This window comes from Ptychodera flava, unplaced genomic scaffold, assembly GCF_041260155.1.
Source record: "Ptychodera flava strain L36383 unplaced genomic scaffold, AS_Pfla_20210202 Scaffold_30__1_contigs__length_3116999_pilon, whole genome shotgun sequence".
NCBI classification, from domain to species: domain Eukaryota; kingdom Metazoa; phylum Hemichordata; class Enteropneusta; family Ptychoderidae; genus Ptychodera; species Ptychodera flava.
In genome coordinates, this window is record NW_027248352.1 from 159,533 (window position 1) to 179,701 (window position 20,169).

At 37.4% G+C, this 20,169-nt stretch overlaps 2 protein-coding genes across 2 annotated transcripts in view; both read right to left on the reverse strand.

Annotated features, from left to right (window-relative positions):
• Positions 1 to 13,402, reverse strand: part of LOC139127285 (uncharacterized) — a 50,925-nt gene extending 37,523 nt beyond the window's left edge. Inside the window, exons 1-2 of the mRNA XM_070693198.1 lie at positions 12,981 to 13,402; positions 1,475 to 2,742 (exon numbers count right to left, since the gene is read on the reverse strand). Of these exons, the coding sequence (XP_070549299.1) occupies positions 1,475 to 2,742; positions 12,981 to 13,258 (1,546 nt within the window). The 5' untranslated portion in view covers positions 13,259 to 13,402. The remainder of the gene's footprint in view (positions 1 to 1,474; positions 2,743 to 12,980) is intronic.
• The window catches only part of LOC139127247 (uncharacterized), a 236,651-nt gene that overhangs the window by 117,581 nt on the left and 98,901 nt on the right, over positions 1 to 20,169 (reverse strand). The gene's annotated exons all lie outside the window — the stretch shown is intronic.

Here is a 20,169-nt window from a genome sequence, read left to right on the forward strand (position 1 = left end):
ACATATCTCTCATATGTGCATGGCAATAAGAATAAAAATCATTGCAGCAAACACACTAAAATATTAAAGTTTGAGTGAACCTGTGCAAGTGCATTGGCTTGAAGCAATGTAAAGAAGACATGTTATTACACAAGGAGACGGTCAAGTAAGGCCTTGCTTGTTTAAATATTTTTGATGTTGAATTCACATAATCAACATAGACCAGATATGAACTGAAAATGCTCACGTGTTTCATTGTATATTGCAGTAATTATGTGTGAATTTGAACTTTTTCCACATGTTTTCAACTTCATTGAAAGTGTTATGATCAACATAATGAACAATATTCACCACATCAATTCTGAAAGGCCATGAGGTATTAAAATATTATGTAATTAGCTGAAATAAAATTATTAAATTTCTTTGACTGCTGTCATCGTATCACGACTTTATATAGCAAATGTAATTACCTCTGGCCAAGTCCTTCAAGCCATATATACCAAACTTTGAAAGCTCATTAGATATGCAAATTATAAATTAGCTGACATTAAAATGTGAAACTACATTCAATATTGTTTTAACCTGGTATAATCATCAATGTACATAGCATGTTTTGCCAACTTTGATCAAGTAAATCCCAGTATATATCTGTAATTACAAAAGATCATTGAAAATGTGAATTAGGAATTGGCTGAAGAAACAATGCTTAATGACTTTCAATAATGTTGTATCATAGTATCGTTATTATATAAATAGCAAGTTGCGTCAACTTTGGTCTCGTCAATTCAGATAAGTATCCCTAATTAAGAAGGTTCATTAAATATGCAAATAAGGAATTGACTGAAGTAAAATAATTATGTGATATCATAGTATCTTCAATGTACATAGCAAGTTTCATCAACTTTGGTCGAGTCGATTCAGATGTATATATAACTAATTAGGAAAGTTCATTAAATATGCAAATTAGGAATTGGTTGAAGTTATAATGCTTAATGACTTTCAATAATGTTGTGTCATAGTATCTTCAATGTGCATGACAAGTTTCATCAACTTTGGTCAAGCTAATTCAGGTATATATCACTAATTAGGAAAGTTCATTAAATATGCAAATTAGCAACTATCTTTCATGTCAGCCCTTAATGGTTCCCATTGCGAATATATCTTGGTGTGATCAACATTTATAGCACGTCTCATCAAATTGTGCAGTCGTTCTCAATGTTTACTGATTATTTCTAAAATCATTAATTATGAAAATTAACAAAAAGTAAGCAAGCCACACCCACCAAAAACTAATGAGTTCTTGCCATTTGCAAAGTTAATCTATATACCAAATTTAGTTTTGATCTGATAAGCCGTTTTTGAGATATCTAGCGCACAGACAGACGGGCAGACAGATAGACAGACAAACAGACAGACACACAGACAGACAGACAGACAGACAGACATCGCTACGACATATGCTCACGTGTGTAAACACGTGAGCAAAAATCTATACCTTTTATTTTCTCCTCAGAAGATACCGGGTCTTTTCCACTATTGGTCTTCGCATCATCCCTCACTACTTGAAAGAAATCATTGTTTATCTTATCTAGTTCCTGCTGTATGTTGTTTTGTATTGTATTTTTTATTGTGTTCGCCCGCTCAAGGGCAATCTCATACTTGCACAAGAATTTTAAAATAGCCTCCTTCAAAGTATTTTCATCACTCATATTTACGACGAGCTCTTCTTCGTGATCAGAGAAATGTTTCTTGATGAGATTATGACTTATTGATTCCTCAGGAATAATTACAGGAACGGCAGCAGACATAGCTGCAAGTGTTAGGTTGACATAATGTACAGAAGCTGGAGGAAGAAGGACAAGATTTGAACGGCCGATTTCATCATTTAAGACTTTAGCTGATGGCATTCGAGCAAGAACGACTTTCAACTTGGGATGTGGATCCATCCGGTCTTTAAGATCAGATTCCCAGCGCTTTGGTACTCCCAGAATTCTCCATTTGGGTGGTGGCTTACAATTCTCTTTGAAGGAAACTGCAACCGCATTCATAGCTTTCACGATAACGCTGTCTTTTGTAAGATATTCTAATTCATGTTCTTGAAACAATGAAAGAATTTGAAATTCGTCATCATCATCGACAGGGTCTGGGGAAGGAATCTGGAAATGACTTTCATCTATGATCGGAGATAACCTGTAGTGTTTGATGTTTGGAGATGTTTTGTACATTTTTTTGTACTCTCTGAAAGTACTGCCACCAACAGAGAACACGTAGCGTGAATCTTCAGCTTCTTTGCACAGACTCTCTCGGCGCAATTCAAGCTCTGGAGCACCACAACTAGCAACGACAGGGGTAATAACGTCCCTGCCGAATAGATTTATCAAGTAGAATGCTGCCTTGGGAAAGACATCTCTTTCAATTTCAAAAGCTGCCTCCGACGTTATCATTCCGAAGCCGAAAACAAATCTGACATTGGCCAACTCTTTCAAATTCGGAAAGTAATCTTTATGGTGGTACAGCCAATCAGGATCGGGTTTTCCACCTCTAACCTTGAACCTTTTAACGGGCGACGGTGCTATGAGCTCCACTCCATATTCTCTTGCTTCCTTAATTTCGTCTTCAGTAGCTGTTAGAGTGGTGCAGTATACAGCTATTCCCAATTCCCGTAGAAGACGTGCCAATAAATGAACAGCATCAGTTATACCTCCCTGTAATGGACCTCCCCAATTATGGCCAACTATCAAGGCTTTGTTTCCCATATGCTTTCTGTATTAGTGCAAAAAGAATACAGTAACAGAAAAACAAGATTAGTTAAAGCCGCAATTTTCAATCCCAGGTTCTCGCATTAGTGGAGTTCTCCTCCTAGTCAAACACTTGGCCAGTACGATGTTTGATTTCTATTACCTTAATAACACAAATTGATCTCAGCCTTTTGTCATCTTCGCTAATCTACAAACACAATTTACACTAGCGTTTGATTGACTGTCGGTTCAAATCGCCAATGGTCATTGATTCCCCACCAACGCTCGAATTTCCTAAAAATTGTCTTCCAGTCGCGTTATAATTTGAATATAACCACAGAGTTCAATCAGCAGCAGCTTCGCGCTGACCGCTTGACAGTCTGTCTGCGTTTTTGCAGCCGGAAAAAAACTAAAAAATGGCATTTTCTGGAGCGTGTGCCCGCGTGTTGCCGGTTTCGTGTCCACTTACACAATGAACGCCGCAGTAGCTTCGCGTCCTTTTAAAAGGAGGCTCCGCCTTTAACTTATTAAGGTGCCGATAATTCGACTTTTGATTATTGCAGGAAAATATGACATGTAACAGAGTTACAACTGAACAATCCGAACGCACATTCTATTATACTTTATGCAAATACTAACATAAGTGTGTACTGCTATCAACATTATATATTACATTATTGTTTGTTATTTTTTTTAATCATACTCGCTCAAATCTAAGACCCTGTGAACTTATAGGACTCCTCTGGATTATTTATTGATTCATAGATGGTCGTTAATTGGTATGCATAAGACTCTCCGGGGTAAACCCATATTCTGACAGAAACAATAGAGCATTGTCATGATATTTATGATGATGGAATCGGCGACATCTGCCCTCATCGTCGAGCAAAATGTCATTGTTTGTGTGTCCTATGTTCACTCCCTACGGATTAAGTGGGAATCCACTGTCAGGTTTTGAAATATCGATTATATTGATACTCAAACTCTGAAACAAGCAGTTCACACTTTGTTGATATGGAATATTTGAGCAAGGCACGATTTTTCGATAGTATAAAACTCAAAACGAGCACTTGGATTTAGCTACCTAAACGAACTATAAAAGTCGAATTTTTGAACCCCTCTTTAATGTACGACATGATCTTTTCGTTGAAAGTCAAACTAAAAACTAGCAATAAGATATCGCTTACCATAGAAAAGTCGTATTTTGAACGACTCAATCAAGTACAATTCAACACTCGATACTCTTTCGCCACCACATGAGGGAGAGTTCAGTTATTACGGTCAGGGGTGGGCTGTCAAGACCCAGTGTGGCCATCTTAATTTGAAATCTGCAAAGATTTATTTTTCAAACAGCCCAGAGGGGATCAGATAATTTTCATAAGTATCCGTCTCGTCAAAAAGCAGTTTCAGTGTTCAGATACATTCTGAGAGATAAAAATGATTAGCTGCATGATTTCATTCTCTGAAGTCATTTAACTGTAAATCTAAACAAAAGGATAATTATCTATCACATGAACATCTTGACTTGGCAACTCTGAGGCTCGTCTTATTGTAAATCGAGCTCACTGAGGGCAATGAACAATTCCTATTACTTACAAATAAAAGATATAGAAAGTTTTGTCAGGGAAATTATTTAACAGTTACCTGTACACTACTGTTACTACGAAAAGTGAAATTATACTTTTAGGTGAAATTCAAATATCATAATTGTTGTCAACATCTAAAATTTCAAATACCCTTTTTAAATCAAATACATTTGTATCAATTATCTAACACCTATAAAAGAACAAATTAATTTAGTTTTGCAATGTAAAAAAATTATTCATAGTTTTCTCATAGACTCCAATGTATAGTGAATCAACATTTCGGTGAAAGTCCAAAATCCAATTTCTTGCATACATAACAACTTTAACCATTTTAGTCTAACTAACCACTTTAAAATGAATTATCAAACGTCTATATATATACAGATTTAGATAGTTTTGTATTGGAAAGAAATATTCATAGTTTCCTCATAGACTAACATGTATAGTGAATCAACATTTCAATGAAATTCTAAAATCCAATTTCTTGCACACATATCCATTTGTAACCACCCTAGTCTAATCAAGTACATTAATATTAATAATCGAGGGTACACAAATACACTGAATAACCTATTTTTGCATTGAAAAAATATTCATAGTTTCCTAATAGACTACCATGTACAGTGAATCTACATTTCGGTGAAATTCCAAAATCCGATTTCAGGCGAACGCATCAATTTGTCACCACCCTAGTCTAATCAATAGAACATAAATACACAAGTTAACCAATATTTGTATTGGAAAAAAATTATTCATAGTTTCCTCATAGACTCCCATCTTAGTGGATGAGATTCTTAGTGAAATTCCAAAATCAGATTTCTTGTACACATAATGTGCACCTTTAACCATCACATTATAATCAAGTACAATTATGTTAATTATTTTACGCCAGTATATACACAAGTAGAGCAAGTTTTTCATTGGAAAAAAAAATTATTCACAATTTTATCATAGCCTCCCATGTATAGTCGACGAACATTATTGGTGAAATTCTAAAGTCAATTTTTTTGTCCACACCCCAGTTGTAACAACCCTATTCCAATTAAGTAAATATATGTCACTTATCAAATGATAAGGGGGTTCACTTATTTTGACCGATGCACAGGAAGAATTTGCCCGTCCACCACCGACAATAATAACTGAACGCTCCCTAATTGGCACAAGGGGACTTGTTATTGTCTTCATCCTGGGCCTGCGACGGGTCTATATGGGGGCGGATCACCTGGGTTTTTACTTTGGTGATGGGGGCGTCACCATGTTTTTGAAGTGCCCCATGGAAAGGGTGGGGGGTCAGTGTGTTTTTGAATTTCAACACGGGCTCATACTTGCATAAAATGCATCATACCAGCCACAAATAGCATCACCCAGTCTCATTCTTGTGCCGTTTCCGCACACAACTAAGCATTACAGAATGGAAGTCTCTTTTGCAAAGCATCATACCAACAGTGAATTGTCTCATTATGTCACATTTTCTGTGCACCCTTTTGGCGTGTAACCTTGATATGTCAGAGATCTATAGCAGAGATATTTGGATGTTTGCGAAGTGAAAGTATTTCTAAAGCACCATTCGAGCTGCAAATTGCATCATTCAATTATAGTTTGGATGTTTGCAAATTGAAGGTCTGTTTTGAAAAGCGTACTAGTCATAATGGAATCTGCAGTTCATACACAAAGCATGATCAAATCATTATCTTTTTCTCTTTTCTTTATGAAAACTCAGTATAAGATAGCAACTTGCACCAATATTCCACAATACATTGATGCAGAATAATATTTACTGTACAAAAAATGTCAAGATATTTTTCATTAGGCCAAAAAATTGTGCTGTTCCGATAACATGGCTTAGAAAGTTTCAAAAGTAGGGTAGGTAGGTTCAAAATATTTTTATTTTTAACTACCCATTTTTCAGAGGTTCAAATCCTGTAGCTGTTAACAGTTCTATCATTAGATTGGACTACTGGTTGACGAGTATGTCTGTTTGAATGCAACTGGCTGAATCATATTTCTTTGACAGCACATTTTACTTTTACAGTACGTCCAGTTTCAGACCTGCTGGTCTTCCTTGGTGCAAAATGCCGGTCGCCCACCATAACTTAAAAGGAATCAAATGTTTTCTTGGCTCTCGTAATGCCTCATCTTTCGCTGTGGCTCAGAACAAAAGTAAATTTACTTCACGTTGAAGTTAATTGTAGCATGGATGCTACGTATTACCGGCGTTAGCCCTGCTGGCTCTCATAGGGAAATCCGACGATCGCGGTCCCGGTCTGTACTGCGCACGAAAAAACTCCCTTTTCTAACTATTTTTGGCCGAAATAAACTCGATTCCGCTCTATGCCTACCTGAATAACTCAATCACTCACAGACTGCACAAATATTTGCTCTCGTGACTTCCCGAACCTCAATGGTCCAGTAGATAAATATATGTCTGATGTTTTACATTCAGAAAAACCTTGGTGGTTTTAATCAAGAATTTGTTCGAAAGTTCGTTTCCGATTTACAGCAGACAAAAAAACCCGATCTTGCCTTGCCATGATCACATTTGCAAATGTACGTAACAGTACAGTACATGTATTGCGTATCGCTGCCTGCCATATTTTTTGTAACGTAGGTGCAACGATGGATGACGTAATAGGTTTCAAGCTAGTTTTCGCGTGATATTCTCGCATGCGTGATTTGACGGGTTTATTCTTTCTTTCTTTTTTTCACTTCTGCATCTACGTAGCTGTAAAAGTCTAGGATCGGCGGGTATAAATAGAGTTGGTCGGGTTATTAGAACAGCACAATTTTTGGGCCTTATCATTGATGCAATCTTCACTATGAACTGTCCAAAATGTTGAACTTTCTACTAACTCTACACTAAAATTATTTTGGCTTTGTTGATTTCCTAATTCAATTACTTTTTTTGGTGAATTGATAGGGTTTATACAGTACAAGAGTTACATACAATGTAAGTCGAATTCGGTTAAATATCAATTACCGTCTAACATTGCATCATTCCTAGAAATAACACCTCAGCCTGTAACAGCACAATCATAATCTGCTCATTCACACAGGCAGTACTTGACTTTTAATGAATGACCTACTATATTTCACCTGTGTACAAAATTTGAAAGCATGGCAAAAAGTACCACAAATTTGCAAATTTTGCCTTTATTTCACCGAGTCATCTTCAGGTCACTCCTAGGAACCTGCACACCCAATTAGAAAGTAATGGCATACACAGTTTCAAAGAAGATTTTTTTAACTAAAATGGCAAAAATTGCCCCAAAATACAAATATGCAAATTTTGCCATAATATCGATGTTATCACAAGGCACCTGCACACCACGTTTTGAAGCGATCCGACCATTGGTTTAAGAGAAAAAGATTTTTACTAAAATGGCAAAAAAAAAAAAAGAAATAAAATTCATTAAAAATAGAAAGCATCAAATATTGACATCAATTCTATATGTTTAACTGAGTTGGGCCTAAGGTACCTAAGAATCAAATATAACAATGATCAGATGAGTAGTTCCTGAGTTATTGATTTTGACCTTTTACGCCGGTTGTTCGACCTAATTTGCATATATATGAGACTAAAAAGTTTATTTTAACAACGGCACATCTACACCATATATGGCATCATGGCATCACTACATCAAAAATCAGGTTAATACATCCAGCAGTTCATGAGTTTTTGCGTTGGACGGACATACATGCATACATACATACATACATACATACATACATACATACATACATACATACATACATACATACATACATACATACATACATACATACATACATACATACATACAGACAGACAGACAGACAGACAGACAGACAGACAGACAGACAGACAGACAGAAAGACATGCATGCATGCATGCATGCATGCATGCATGCATACATACATACATACATACATACATACATACATACATACATACATACATACATACATACATACATACATACATACATACAGACAGACAGACAGACAGACAGACAGACAGACAGACACCTCACATACAGATTTTTTCAACCATATAACCTTCCAGTTGCTATATATGTACGGCAAATGGGAACTAAAAATCACAGACAGAACATATCAAACAAAATCCCTCTAAGAAACCCCTCTTATAATCTCTGCTTACTGAACAGTATTTTATTTTGACCTCATGCACCTTTGACTCATTTCGTGAATTGACCAATCATAGTTCGGGGAACATTCGGGACTTCCCCCTACAGGCAGTCTAAATTTGGCAACCATATTTCTGAAAGGCATTATTGCCTGTTTTAACTAGGTATCGTGCTGAATGCATAAATGTAGGTTATCATGTACACGACATACGTAGATTAAACACTAATGGTATTGTACAGTAAAAGTTGTCTGGCAAATATTTCAACAGTTCTAGATCGCCAAGTAACTTATACTCGTACAGATTCGACTGCCGGTGTACTACGCAGTATGGCCATTGGTCAATATCGAACAGCATGAGTTCTCTGTTGTGTGAATTAAAACAAACCCTTGGCATTAAAATTTGCAACATAAATTAGTGACTATCTTCGAATTAGCGTTGACATCCTCATATCTTTTTTCCGACCTTCGGCTGCAGTGAAAAGGGGCTCGTAGAATCGAACGAATGCAGTAAATGTTGTAAACTATTATGTAGTATTTCAGTTGTAATGATATGGATAAAATGTCGCTTTCTGCAATACTTCCTTGTCAATGAATTTTCGTGAATATACGAGAGCGTGTTTGCTGTAAATAACCCTATGGGAGTCTAAAAATCAGAGTTAAAGAATCGTGAGAAGTTTTAAAGCTTCAAATCCGTCACTTACCGTGGCCGAAAACGACACAGACCCTCTTCAGTTTGTAATTGCGTCGTTCTGTTTAACCTGCGTCGTTCTGTTTTGACCTGCGCTCTTCAGTTTGTAATTGCGTCGTTCTGTTTGAGCTGCGTCGTTCTGCTTTGACCTGCGCTCTTCAGTTTGTAATTGCGTCGTTCTGTTAGGGCTGCGTCGTTCTGTTTTGACCTGCGCTCTTCAGTTTGTAATTGCGTCGTTCTGTTTGAGCTGCGTCATTCTGTTTTGACCTGCGCTCTTCAGTTTGTAATTGCGTCGTACTGTTTGAACTGCATCGTTCTGTTTGATCGTCGCTCTTCAGTTTGTTTTGTTGTAATAAAGGGAAAGCAACTCCACACATCGTTCATATCTGAGTTGTTTGCATTTTGTGTATGATATTGTGTATATTGTGAGTGTGTATCATGTTTGATTGTTTTATGTGAGTATTGGTTAGCCATGGAGAATGTAATAAAGGGAAAGCAACTCCTCACATCGTTCATATGTGAATTCTTTGCGTTTTGTGTATGATTCTATGTGTGTGTATATAATGTTTAGCTGTTTTATGTAAAGGGTTGATTAGCCATGGCGAGACGTACCCGTAATTTACGTGTCTTGCTGTTAACCCACATTGGAGCGAAGAGACTAGCGTTACACTGCGATCCTTTGAAGCTACGTTTCGAAAACAGGGTTTTCTTCATCAGTCACTTAAAATTCATTTTTGATTGGTGAGACATGTTGAATGATTGATTGATTTTATGTGTTAATATGTTGTTCCACTGAAGTTTGTTGTTCAATTACGGAAGCTATGTCTACGGTTTGGTCTTGTAATGTTTGTGTATGCTCATGTGAATCGAAGTGCCATCTATTGTAGCTTTTGTGAAGTCTGGCATTTGTAAGTGTATCGCATACTTTTGTTCCTTCTGTATGCGATTATTGGTTGCTCGAAGGTTTGCAGCATGAAAAAAAAATATTTGGGACAAGATTTCACTGACGTTCTTGATCCAAGGCTTAAATAGTATAAAATCATGGACTTTTGTATAAAAACAGCAAAAACGGGCTAAGTGTCAAAGACACTAGGAAAAAAAGCTGGAGCAACAAAAAAGGACCTCAAAAGTAAGAAAGTGAAATAGAAAAACATGAAAAGACATTGATGAAGTTCAGAGAGCTTTAGATGATATTTACGAAGTCAAAACACAAGGTATTATTCAACGTACTAGAGTAAGATGACATGAGCTTGTTGAAAAAAGCAATGCTTATTTTTTGAAGCTTGAAAAGAGAAATCATTACAAAAATCACATTCGTAAACTTCAAGCATCTACAGATTTAAATGAAATTTTAAACACGCAGAAAGAATTTTATCGAAGTTTATACCAGACTACACATTGTTTTCCTGAAGAAAAACCAGAAGAGTTCACTGGCGATTTGCATATTCCTTGACTGTCAGAATTACAAAACAAATATTTGTGAGGGTTATTTGAGTCTCGAAGAGTGCTACCAAGCTTCGAAAAACATGTCCAGTAATAAAAACCCCGTGGAATGGCGTTTCTGGCCCTTGTATGGTAATTTAATTGTACTGAGTTTCAACTATATGTACACGTCTATATGGAGAGTTGTCAGTGTCAGTTTCCCAAAGACAAGCAACCATTACTTTGATTGATAAAAAGAAAAAGATCGTCTGTAGCTGAAAAATTGGGGACTTATTTCTCTTTTAAACTTTTATTATAAAAATTGTTGCCAAGGCCCTTTTAATTCGAATTTCAAAGTTTAATCGGAAATAATTTACCCAAATCAAGCTGGTTAATATGTGAAAGGTCGCTACATCTGTGACGCTGTTTGCAAGATTTTAGACTCAATACACTTTACAAAAGAAAACGATATTCCTGGTATTCTACTTTGTATTGATTTTGCCAAGGCATTTGACTCTATCGAGTGGCCTTTCCTTTACTTTGCTGTAAAGAAATTTAATTTTGGTGAATCTTTTATTCTATGGGTCAAAGTCTTATACTGCAATATTTCTTGTCATTAATAATGGTGTCACCTCTGATTAATTTTAAGTTAGCAGCGGTTCAAGACAAGGTGATACTCTTTCACCTTACTTGTTTTTAGTTTAGAAATTTTGTCCATCGCCATTCGTCACAACAAAACAAAACAATTAAGGGCATTCAAATCGAACAAAATGAGTTAAAATTGCACAATATGCAGATGACACCACTCGAATGTTATCAGATGTGAAATCTGCCGAAGAATTTCACAGAATAGTTGACTCATTCGGCAACATCCCCGGTCAGAAGATCAATAAGGAAAAGAGTGACGCACTATGGTTAAGTGAGTTTGAGAGATTGGATATACACACATTAATCGACTCAATGTACTGCATCATGAACAAAGGTAGAAACGATGTGTGAAGTTGCCCTCACTTTCCTTCTTATAAAATTGCTCAAAAATGCTCAGGATGTAAACAGTCTGCCCCATCACGTGTGGCAAGTGATGATGACGACCACGAGGTAGCCTTGTCCAAGGGTAACAATGAAGGCATAACCTCTCTCCCTGCTGTTTAAATTACAGTAAAAACATGTTACTGTGCACATTATCTTAGGGAAACAGTTCTTGTCTAGAAGTGTAGACAAAAAAGAAAATTCTTCTGTTCTATTTATTTATAACGGAGCTCAAACAAAAACACAAAGTTGAGAGAAACATTTCCTACAAAAATAGCACAACTGAAAAGTATAGGACCCGCTGGCATATTCTGGTAATGTACTTTGAATCATAGATTGAGAATGTCTTTTTTTTATAAGTGCTATCCTTGTTCTTTGTCTTTTGTCTGTGTTCTGTTTCCGTTTTCTTTTTTGTACCTTTTTCTCTTGTTTGTAAATATATATATATATAATATATATATATATATATATATATATATATATATATATCAGTCTAGTAAACACAATACGAACACAACATTTAACACAATAGAACAAAGTTAGACATCCTAGCTTCCAGAATGAAAGAACAAACCTTCAGTGGGACAACATAGGAATACGTACAATCTGCCATTATACCACGAAATTTATCCACTGAACCTGACTTGAGGCGATTGATAAAGAAAGTCTGGCAAACTTTCGAAACATAGCGTTTATAGTGTCGTACGCAGTGTCTCAACTCTGGAGTACAGACTGCACTGACATTCATATTCAGCTGTCTCGCCGTACCTATTCTGCCATTGTACAGACTGCACTGACATTCACATTCAGCTGTCTCGCCGTACCTATTCTGTTCTGTACACAAGACAGTGAAACAAAAAATACACACCACCACACATTAAACGCAAACACCAATATGTGAACGATGTGTGGAGTTGCTCTACCTCTACTACCTGTAACTCCACGAGCATGGCACCAATGCCAAGTTGCAATGGTATTTTTCAAGTGACCGTTCAATGTTTGTTACAAAATGTTTACTCCAGTACTTCCGTGTTATGCTGAAAACAAACTGAAGAGCACAGGTCAAACAGGACGACGCAGCTCAAACAGAACGACGCAATTACAAACTGAAGAGCACAGGTCGAAACAGAACGACGCAGCTCAAACAGAACGACGCAATTACAAACTGAAGAGCGCAGGTCAAAACAGAACGACGCAGGTTAAACAGAACGACGCAATTACAAACTGAAGAGGGTCTGTGTCGTTTTCGGCCACGGTAGTCACTGGCATGAACATAATACCACGGGGTCACACACGCATACACCATATAATCAGGTGTGCATTCCAACATTCCTTAGTAGTCGTTCGAAAACCCAGAGTTATCACCTGAGCTAAGATTGTTCAACTCGAGAGATATGATGTCAATGCACTTACTTTGGCTTGTCTTCCTTTCCATTGTCCTTTGAATTTCTTCGCGAGGTACTTGAACTCGAAGACGTGGCAGCAGTCTGACCACTTTCAATAGTATCTGGCTCGGCTTCATTGTCCTGGGTGTCTGGTTGGTGACCCGTCGCAAATGGAGACGGACCCATGGCTCGTACATTTTCAATGGCGGCGTCGGTTGCAGCAGCGATTCGCTGACGATCACGTCTACTGTATTCTTCTCCGTCACCAGGACTTCCACTTGGACTATGACGTCGTGTACTCAACATGGTGCTGATCGATTGTTTTGTTACTGTGAACTATGTTATGCAGAGGTGCATACGATTGCACTGTGATTTTGGTTTTAAGAAGTGGGTATCTGTATACAAAAGGACGTCTTAAAAGATACCCTTTGAACCCCATTGTGCGCTTTTCTGCCGAACAATGAACTTTTGACCCCTGATATAGTGATACGTTTACTTCAAGGCCTTTCCTGCCCGAATCAGTTGAAAGAAGAAATAAATACCCTCGTTGTAGTATTGCCGAGTGAAGTACTGGTTGATATTGAAAAACGAGTGTTTCAAACATGGAGAAAGGACTTACTACCGTCACTTTCGAACAGATGCAGGGAGCATGTCCAACCGACTCAGCAAGTTTAGAATTAAACAGTTGCTCAGAGTAATGTGTGTCAGTGTGTTGTTTAGGGTTAAGTCGGGATGACTCAAAAGAAAATATCCTTGGTAAGATAGAGAAAAAGTTGTAACAGCCTGTGCTATGTAATTAGCCGATAAGACATGCTGAATGACCAACAAGTGGCCTTACATTTATGGGTTTTTAGGTCATTGAGAAAACCAAAGACAAAGTCAACTCTGACATTCAACTTCGTACTTGTTACTGAAACTGGTGTCAGAACAATTTTGTTTTTGCATTTTCTGTGCTTTGTAGAAAGTTGGGTGTTAAAGGACACTGCAATATAACCCTAAAGTTCCAGGATGTTTGATCAAAAATGCATTGGGTTGTAAAATAGGAGTATTGTTCTGTGCTCATATTTTTTTTTTCAAGTAAGTCAAAATATAATTAGTACAGCTCTCGATCCTGCTTTTATTTCTTCACAATTCTTTTGCATTTTATGAAGTGACATTTTTCACTTTTTTAAGCTTCTCTTGTCAAAAAGAATACAAAACAAACGTTGACTTTACTACCTTTATTGTATCAATGTAAGTATAAGACTTTACAAAAGCCATAGAGCATTCCAGTCCAAATTTTTTGTCAGGGATTTGCCAATCGAACATGTTCCCTTTCTGATCATTCTGTACAAACGACAGGAGCAGCATTTTACCTATATACAACGGACATTTTGCTGGTGGTTTTGAGTAACTATTTCTTTTTCTACGGTTTAAGGTAAGATATTTTACAAAAGAGATTTGAAAATTACAAGCAACGATAATATATATATATATATATATATATATATATATATATATATATATATATATATATATATATATATATATATACAGTCGAATGAAAAAATATTCTATTCCAATATAAATAGTTTCAGTGTTCTAAAATAAATGTTTGTTGATAACGTGACTCTGTAAGCTATGCCTTCGTATTCTTTGTCAATATAGTTATCACACTCCCTCTTATCACAATGTATACGTATCTTTCAGTATGTTCAATGCTGTGCATCGTCTTGCCTAGGGTAGAGCAACATCATAATTAAATGTACGAAGAGCTACACCGTCTCGGCCGTGGAAGATGTGACCACGTTAATATTTCTGTTCGGCTGGTGCACTTGACTTCTATGTAACGCTCAAAAGTTGTGCTTGGAATTAAACATCACAAAAATCAATACAAATTGCCAAAAAATTTCTCATATTAATGAGATATCGTTCTGAAATACAATCACAACGCTAGTGTTTTGAATGAATAGGACAGTGCTCACTGCTAAGCCTTGCATTGGATTAGACGACTATATGTCTGTCTGTCCATGTACATACCATGTAAAAGAGGTCTTTACACCTGCCAGTATTCTTCTGAATGGTCCACAAGTTTAACTGGCGTACGGCCTACATGATTGCCAGCCATATCATGTAAAATTGTGGGTTTAGGGGTACCGCATATCATCGTCTCGGGTAACATCATCGTGAAGCTAACTAGGAATGTAATCTACTGTTGGCATGTTGCCTGATATGACCTTTAGATCTTTCTTGTTGTAGTCGTAATTTCACAAAACTGGTAGAACATCCATATGCTACCCATGTGAAAAAGTGATACCTAAACAAAGTACATTTGAGTAAATATCAACAAATAAGGAACCCAATTCCGTTAAAAAAGTACACGTTTTCGTGATTTGAGTATTACGATTTTTGAAGGATAAAGAATACTATTCTGCAGAAATATGGATCGGAAAGGATGAATAACATTCTGAAAATGTCCACATACAAATGTTATGTGTTGTGCCAATGAACTACCCAATAGACTATTTCATTGTTATTTGAGGGTAGTTTAGAAGTATGAGGGCCTGCGAAAAGGGTGTCAATGGAATGCTATGTTGACAGGAGAGGTAAGGTGTATACATATTAATTTTTTTAGAGACAAAAATCATGAAATGTGTAGAAATGGTTCTAGATTTTATGTAATGGGAACCATTGGATGACATAAAAATGTTATTCATTTTACATCGACTTAACTACCAAACCATAAAATAGGAAAATGTAAAAAAAATAAAAGGAAACCAAAATATTTTCAGGCCCCCTTAGACATAGAGCAAAACTGTCAAGTCGTCCATCTAACCAAAAGAACTTTCGAATGCTCCAATTTTCTCCAGCACCCCCAGCAGTATTTGTGAACGCAGCCTCAATTGACCACGTCTGAACTCCTTCCAGTCAATGTTTCACATTTTCAGAGTGTAGTTGACAATTACTCCTGCTAGACCATGGTTTCACCTGACAGTATTGGCAACTCCTCAACTAAAATAGTATATGTAGTTCCTGTATTGGCAACGGTTATATGCAAACCACTGTTAATAAGACGGCCAAGAAAGTCAGGGCTTGTTTTTCCGCGACCAAAGAGACTGGCCTGTGCTTTCAGGATGCAAACAGGATTTTGTTTACATGGATTATGAATGCATTACTGCCTTCGCCAGCTCAACGGCATGTTTTAACATGGCCACTGATCCATGAAATCAGTGGAGCGTGCATGCAGTCACTTGGTGGTGTAAATTTAAACAGGTCACAGTGTCGGCATACAGGAATTTTGATTTCAAAAATACCATGCAATAGATGAAATTATGGAAAAACAAAATATTCAAAAACGGTTCTTTTACACAACTGTTATTGTTTACTTGTCTGGAAAAAGTGATAAATCTTTGATTACAGCAACATAATTTTCCAAGCTCTACTTGCTGTAATACAAAGATAAAGCAATAAAACAACAATAAAGTAATAGCGAAGGAATATCTGTGTGCAAAAGCAAACTTGAGGGCTTAAAAAAGCACCCATCAACTGCTAAAATACACTCTAACAGAAAAATTGTTCATACCATCCTCTTGCGACAAGACTTTTCTCTTGAATTCAATTGAAGTGACTACTCACTTTAAACATGGCGACCCGTATAGAAGGTAGCCGCCCACGATCATACAACATATTTCTCATTATTATAACCTAACATTTTTTTTCAACGAGAAGGAAACGCAGTGTTTGATCGAAAATTGACCAAAAATAGCAAACAATTTTACAGCTTCATTTCAACACCATCACTTTGTCATTTTATCGTGTGGTATAAAATTAGTCTGAAAGTTGTAAATTCTAAACAGGAATATACCTTAATGGTTTACATGTTATAGTTATATCAGCTTTTACGTTTATTTCTGTACAGTCATGCAAACATGTGTGAAAGTCAAAAACGTATTCGGCCATATTTCACGTTTCTCTTATCATTCACAAATCACGAATGATTTAATTACAACAAAAAGCAATTTGCAACAAACGCGGCTCATGAAGTGTTAAATCTCAACACAATGATACAGAAAATCCATGTATTCTCAATGAAGTACAGGTTGTTTCACATAGGTAAAAACTGACGCATGGATCTCCATAAAACATTGAAGAAATTGACATAGGATAATCTGAACTGAAAATTAAACTAATCTGACAGACATATCACATATAGAGGGCTGATATGAGAACCGGGACGACTCAAATGTTATTTAGTTAAGACTTGTCAAAGGCAGGATAGACAATATATAGCACAATATTGAAATGAGATCTGAGCATAATGCGTCTGACTGAGCCTAGGCTCACCTATACTATAATAGAATGTTCCAAATGTTTTATGGGAACTCGACCCAGTTTGCTTACGTGTGTCGTGTCTGTCACAAATTTCCTGAAATTACTAAGACAACTAGTTAAAAATGTGGCTGATCGCAGTTTTGGCTCTTTAATCATCACTAAAAAATCATCTTGTCAATAGTTCAACGCGTTTTCGATATAGAGAAAGAACAGCACATGTGAAATGCCATCGGGTCACATAAGGTCATGCACGTCCCACCTTGGCTTGCAAAAGTCTCTTGTTCGGGCAGCATGGATGTGGGAAGTAACGGGCCCGTGCGAGCGGACGATGTGCACGTCCGCACATGTGCACTGTGTAGATAACGGTTACAAATTTATCTCTTGTACTTTGACATGTAGGTTTGAATTGTGCGGATTAATGATACAAATTTATTACCAACTTACACGACAATATTAAGACACCATGCGTGACTATAGCAGAATGGTCTGACTTCCTTTTTATGCAAACATACAATTTCTGCCGAACACAGTCGCAGTCTCGCATGCCAGACTTCTCACATGCGGTCTTGATTTGCGAATACACCCGCATGGCCGCAGGTTTCGACCCAAATGTGGGTGCGGCTGCTCAAATTTCCTCAATTCAGTGGACTGTTTTCTACGGTTATTGATTGTTGACAGGTGAAAAGTGCGAAGTGCAAGTACATGAACTCATCTGTCTCAAATATCAGCATAAAGGGATAAATAAGAATCATCAGCCTGAAAGTTTGCCATTTTAGCCATTCTTAGAGAACGGAATAAAATAGTAAGCTACACTCCCGTGTCAACAATTTTGTAGCCGACCCTGCTGTCAAGATCTTTCAGATAACTAACAGTCTCTTTTGTGAACTCTGTACAGCATGGTGAAACATGTCCTGAATCGTTAATTGTACAAACTGTATGTCACGATTCTTCTAAGACACACCGAGTCTCCAACTCACCTTTTATCAATTGAGGCATTTGATATAATATGGGACAGAATTGCACTGATCACAAAGTTCATTCAAGCATGGATGTTTACATCCTTGATTCAAGTGTATTCACTTTATGGAGACACCTGTAATAAGTAGTGAAAACATCATTGAAATTGATGGTCACGCAGTGCTGCGCTGAGGATTTTCAAAGAGCAAAATGCACCCTGCCAAAATCTTTTCAAGTGTACAATATGACGATTTTTCATAATCGGAGATAGACTCTCTCACAGCCCCTCGCTGGCTTCACCTTTGATCATAATACCGCCCCCGGCAGTTGAGCTGATTAAAGCTCAGCTCAGCGAGCCGGCGGTGCCGCTACGCTATAGTATGGTTGGCTCAGGCGCTGCACAAATCAACTGCGCAAAGTTGTGCGCATTCTTGGACAATTGTTCGTCGATTGTAATAGTAGGGGTGGTCAATCTGTATGAATTACCGTTGACAATCAAAATAAGAGTCATCATATGGAATAAAATCACAACTTTTCTTCGATAAAAAGTATATGGTGCATTCAATGGTGAAAAGATTTATATAAGTCACTTTTGCTAAATTTTCTATCACTTTTTATCAAAAATTCAGTTACTTTCGTCCCTCCGTTTTACACCCTAAGGTTCTCTTCTTTACATGCCCTTAGTTTTTACGATTTCCTGATCCCAAATCAAATTTCTTGATCATATTACTTCTCCAGTTTGAAGAATATTACATGACTCAAAGCCGTTTTTATGCCCCCATAAAACTTCGAATGCCCCGGTATGTTTACGTTTTCACTCATCTGAACATCACCATAGCAGATCATGCGATGATTTGGCGTAACCATTCTGCACGCAGCCAAAACTATGCGACGTGATTTTAATTTTCATAGACAATTTCACATAAAATATTAATTTTGAGACCTAACTCAAGTTTTTAAAACAGTATACACGCAGTAATTGTAAGTAAACCAACGGCATTTCGAGATATGCGGGTTACTTCGTTGGTATGGGGTGACCTCGGATTTTTTGGGTCATATTGCGGGTTGTCGCATCAGGTTACGTTCGATAAACACTGAAGGTCATGAACGTAGTCGTATGGAAATCCGGTCACGACATGCGACATGCGACCTGCGACTTCAAAACTGCGACCTGCGTCCTGCGAGTGTGAAACATGCGACCTGCGTCTTGGGCATTTACTGCGACCTGCGACTTGGGCATTTAGACCTAGCCCTGCGTACGATGCTGTGTGTTCCGCTACAGGTAACCGCCCCGCTCACCACAGCGGGTAGCTGTAGCGGAACACACGGCATCGTACGCATCACACCGGTTAGCTGCAGCGGAACACACAGCATCGTACGCAGGGCTAATTTAGACCTTGGTGTAACCTGCGACTTCACAACAGCGACCTGCGTCCTGCGTGTTCGTCAACTACGACCTGCGACTTCACAACTGCGATGTAATAAAGGGAAAGTGGCTTCACACATCAGCCATCTCGCCTTGTATGTGCTTTGGTGTTTAGTGTCTGAGTTGTGTTTTGGCTGTTAGTGTGAAAATTAACAAACGAATCGTTAATTTTAAAATAAGCCATGGCGAGACGTGGGCGTAGTCGAGTGTGTCTTAGACAACCGTGATCCTTTGACCCCAAGTTTCGAAACCAGTTCGGTCTCTTCTCTTATTTTTATATATTGTGTCTATGATGTTGATCTCTTGTTTTTATAGCAGGGAAACTAGAATATCATGTTTCGATCGTTTTGTGTATATTTGTTTCTTGCCTTGTTCCAAATGCCGTGGACTTTGGCCTGTACCAGTATATCGCTAATCATTTCTTTTGTATGCGATGATCGGTTGTTGTGGAAATATTTCATTCGGGCTATAGTGTTTCGTCCTTGTCTATGTGTTCCCAGTTTTCGCACATTGCTGTTTTTAT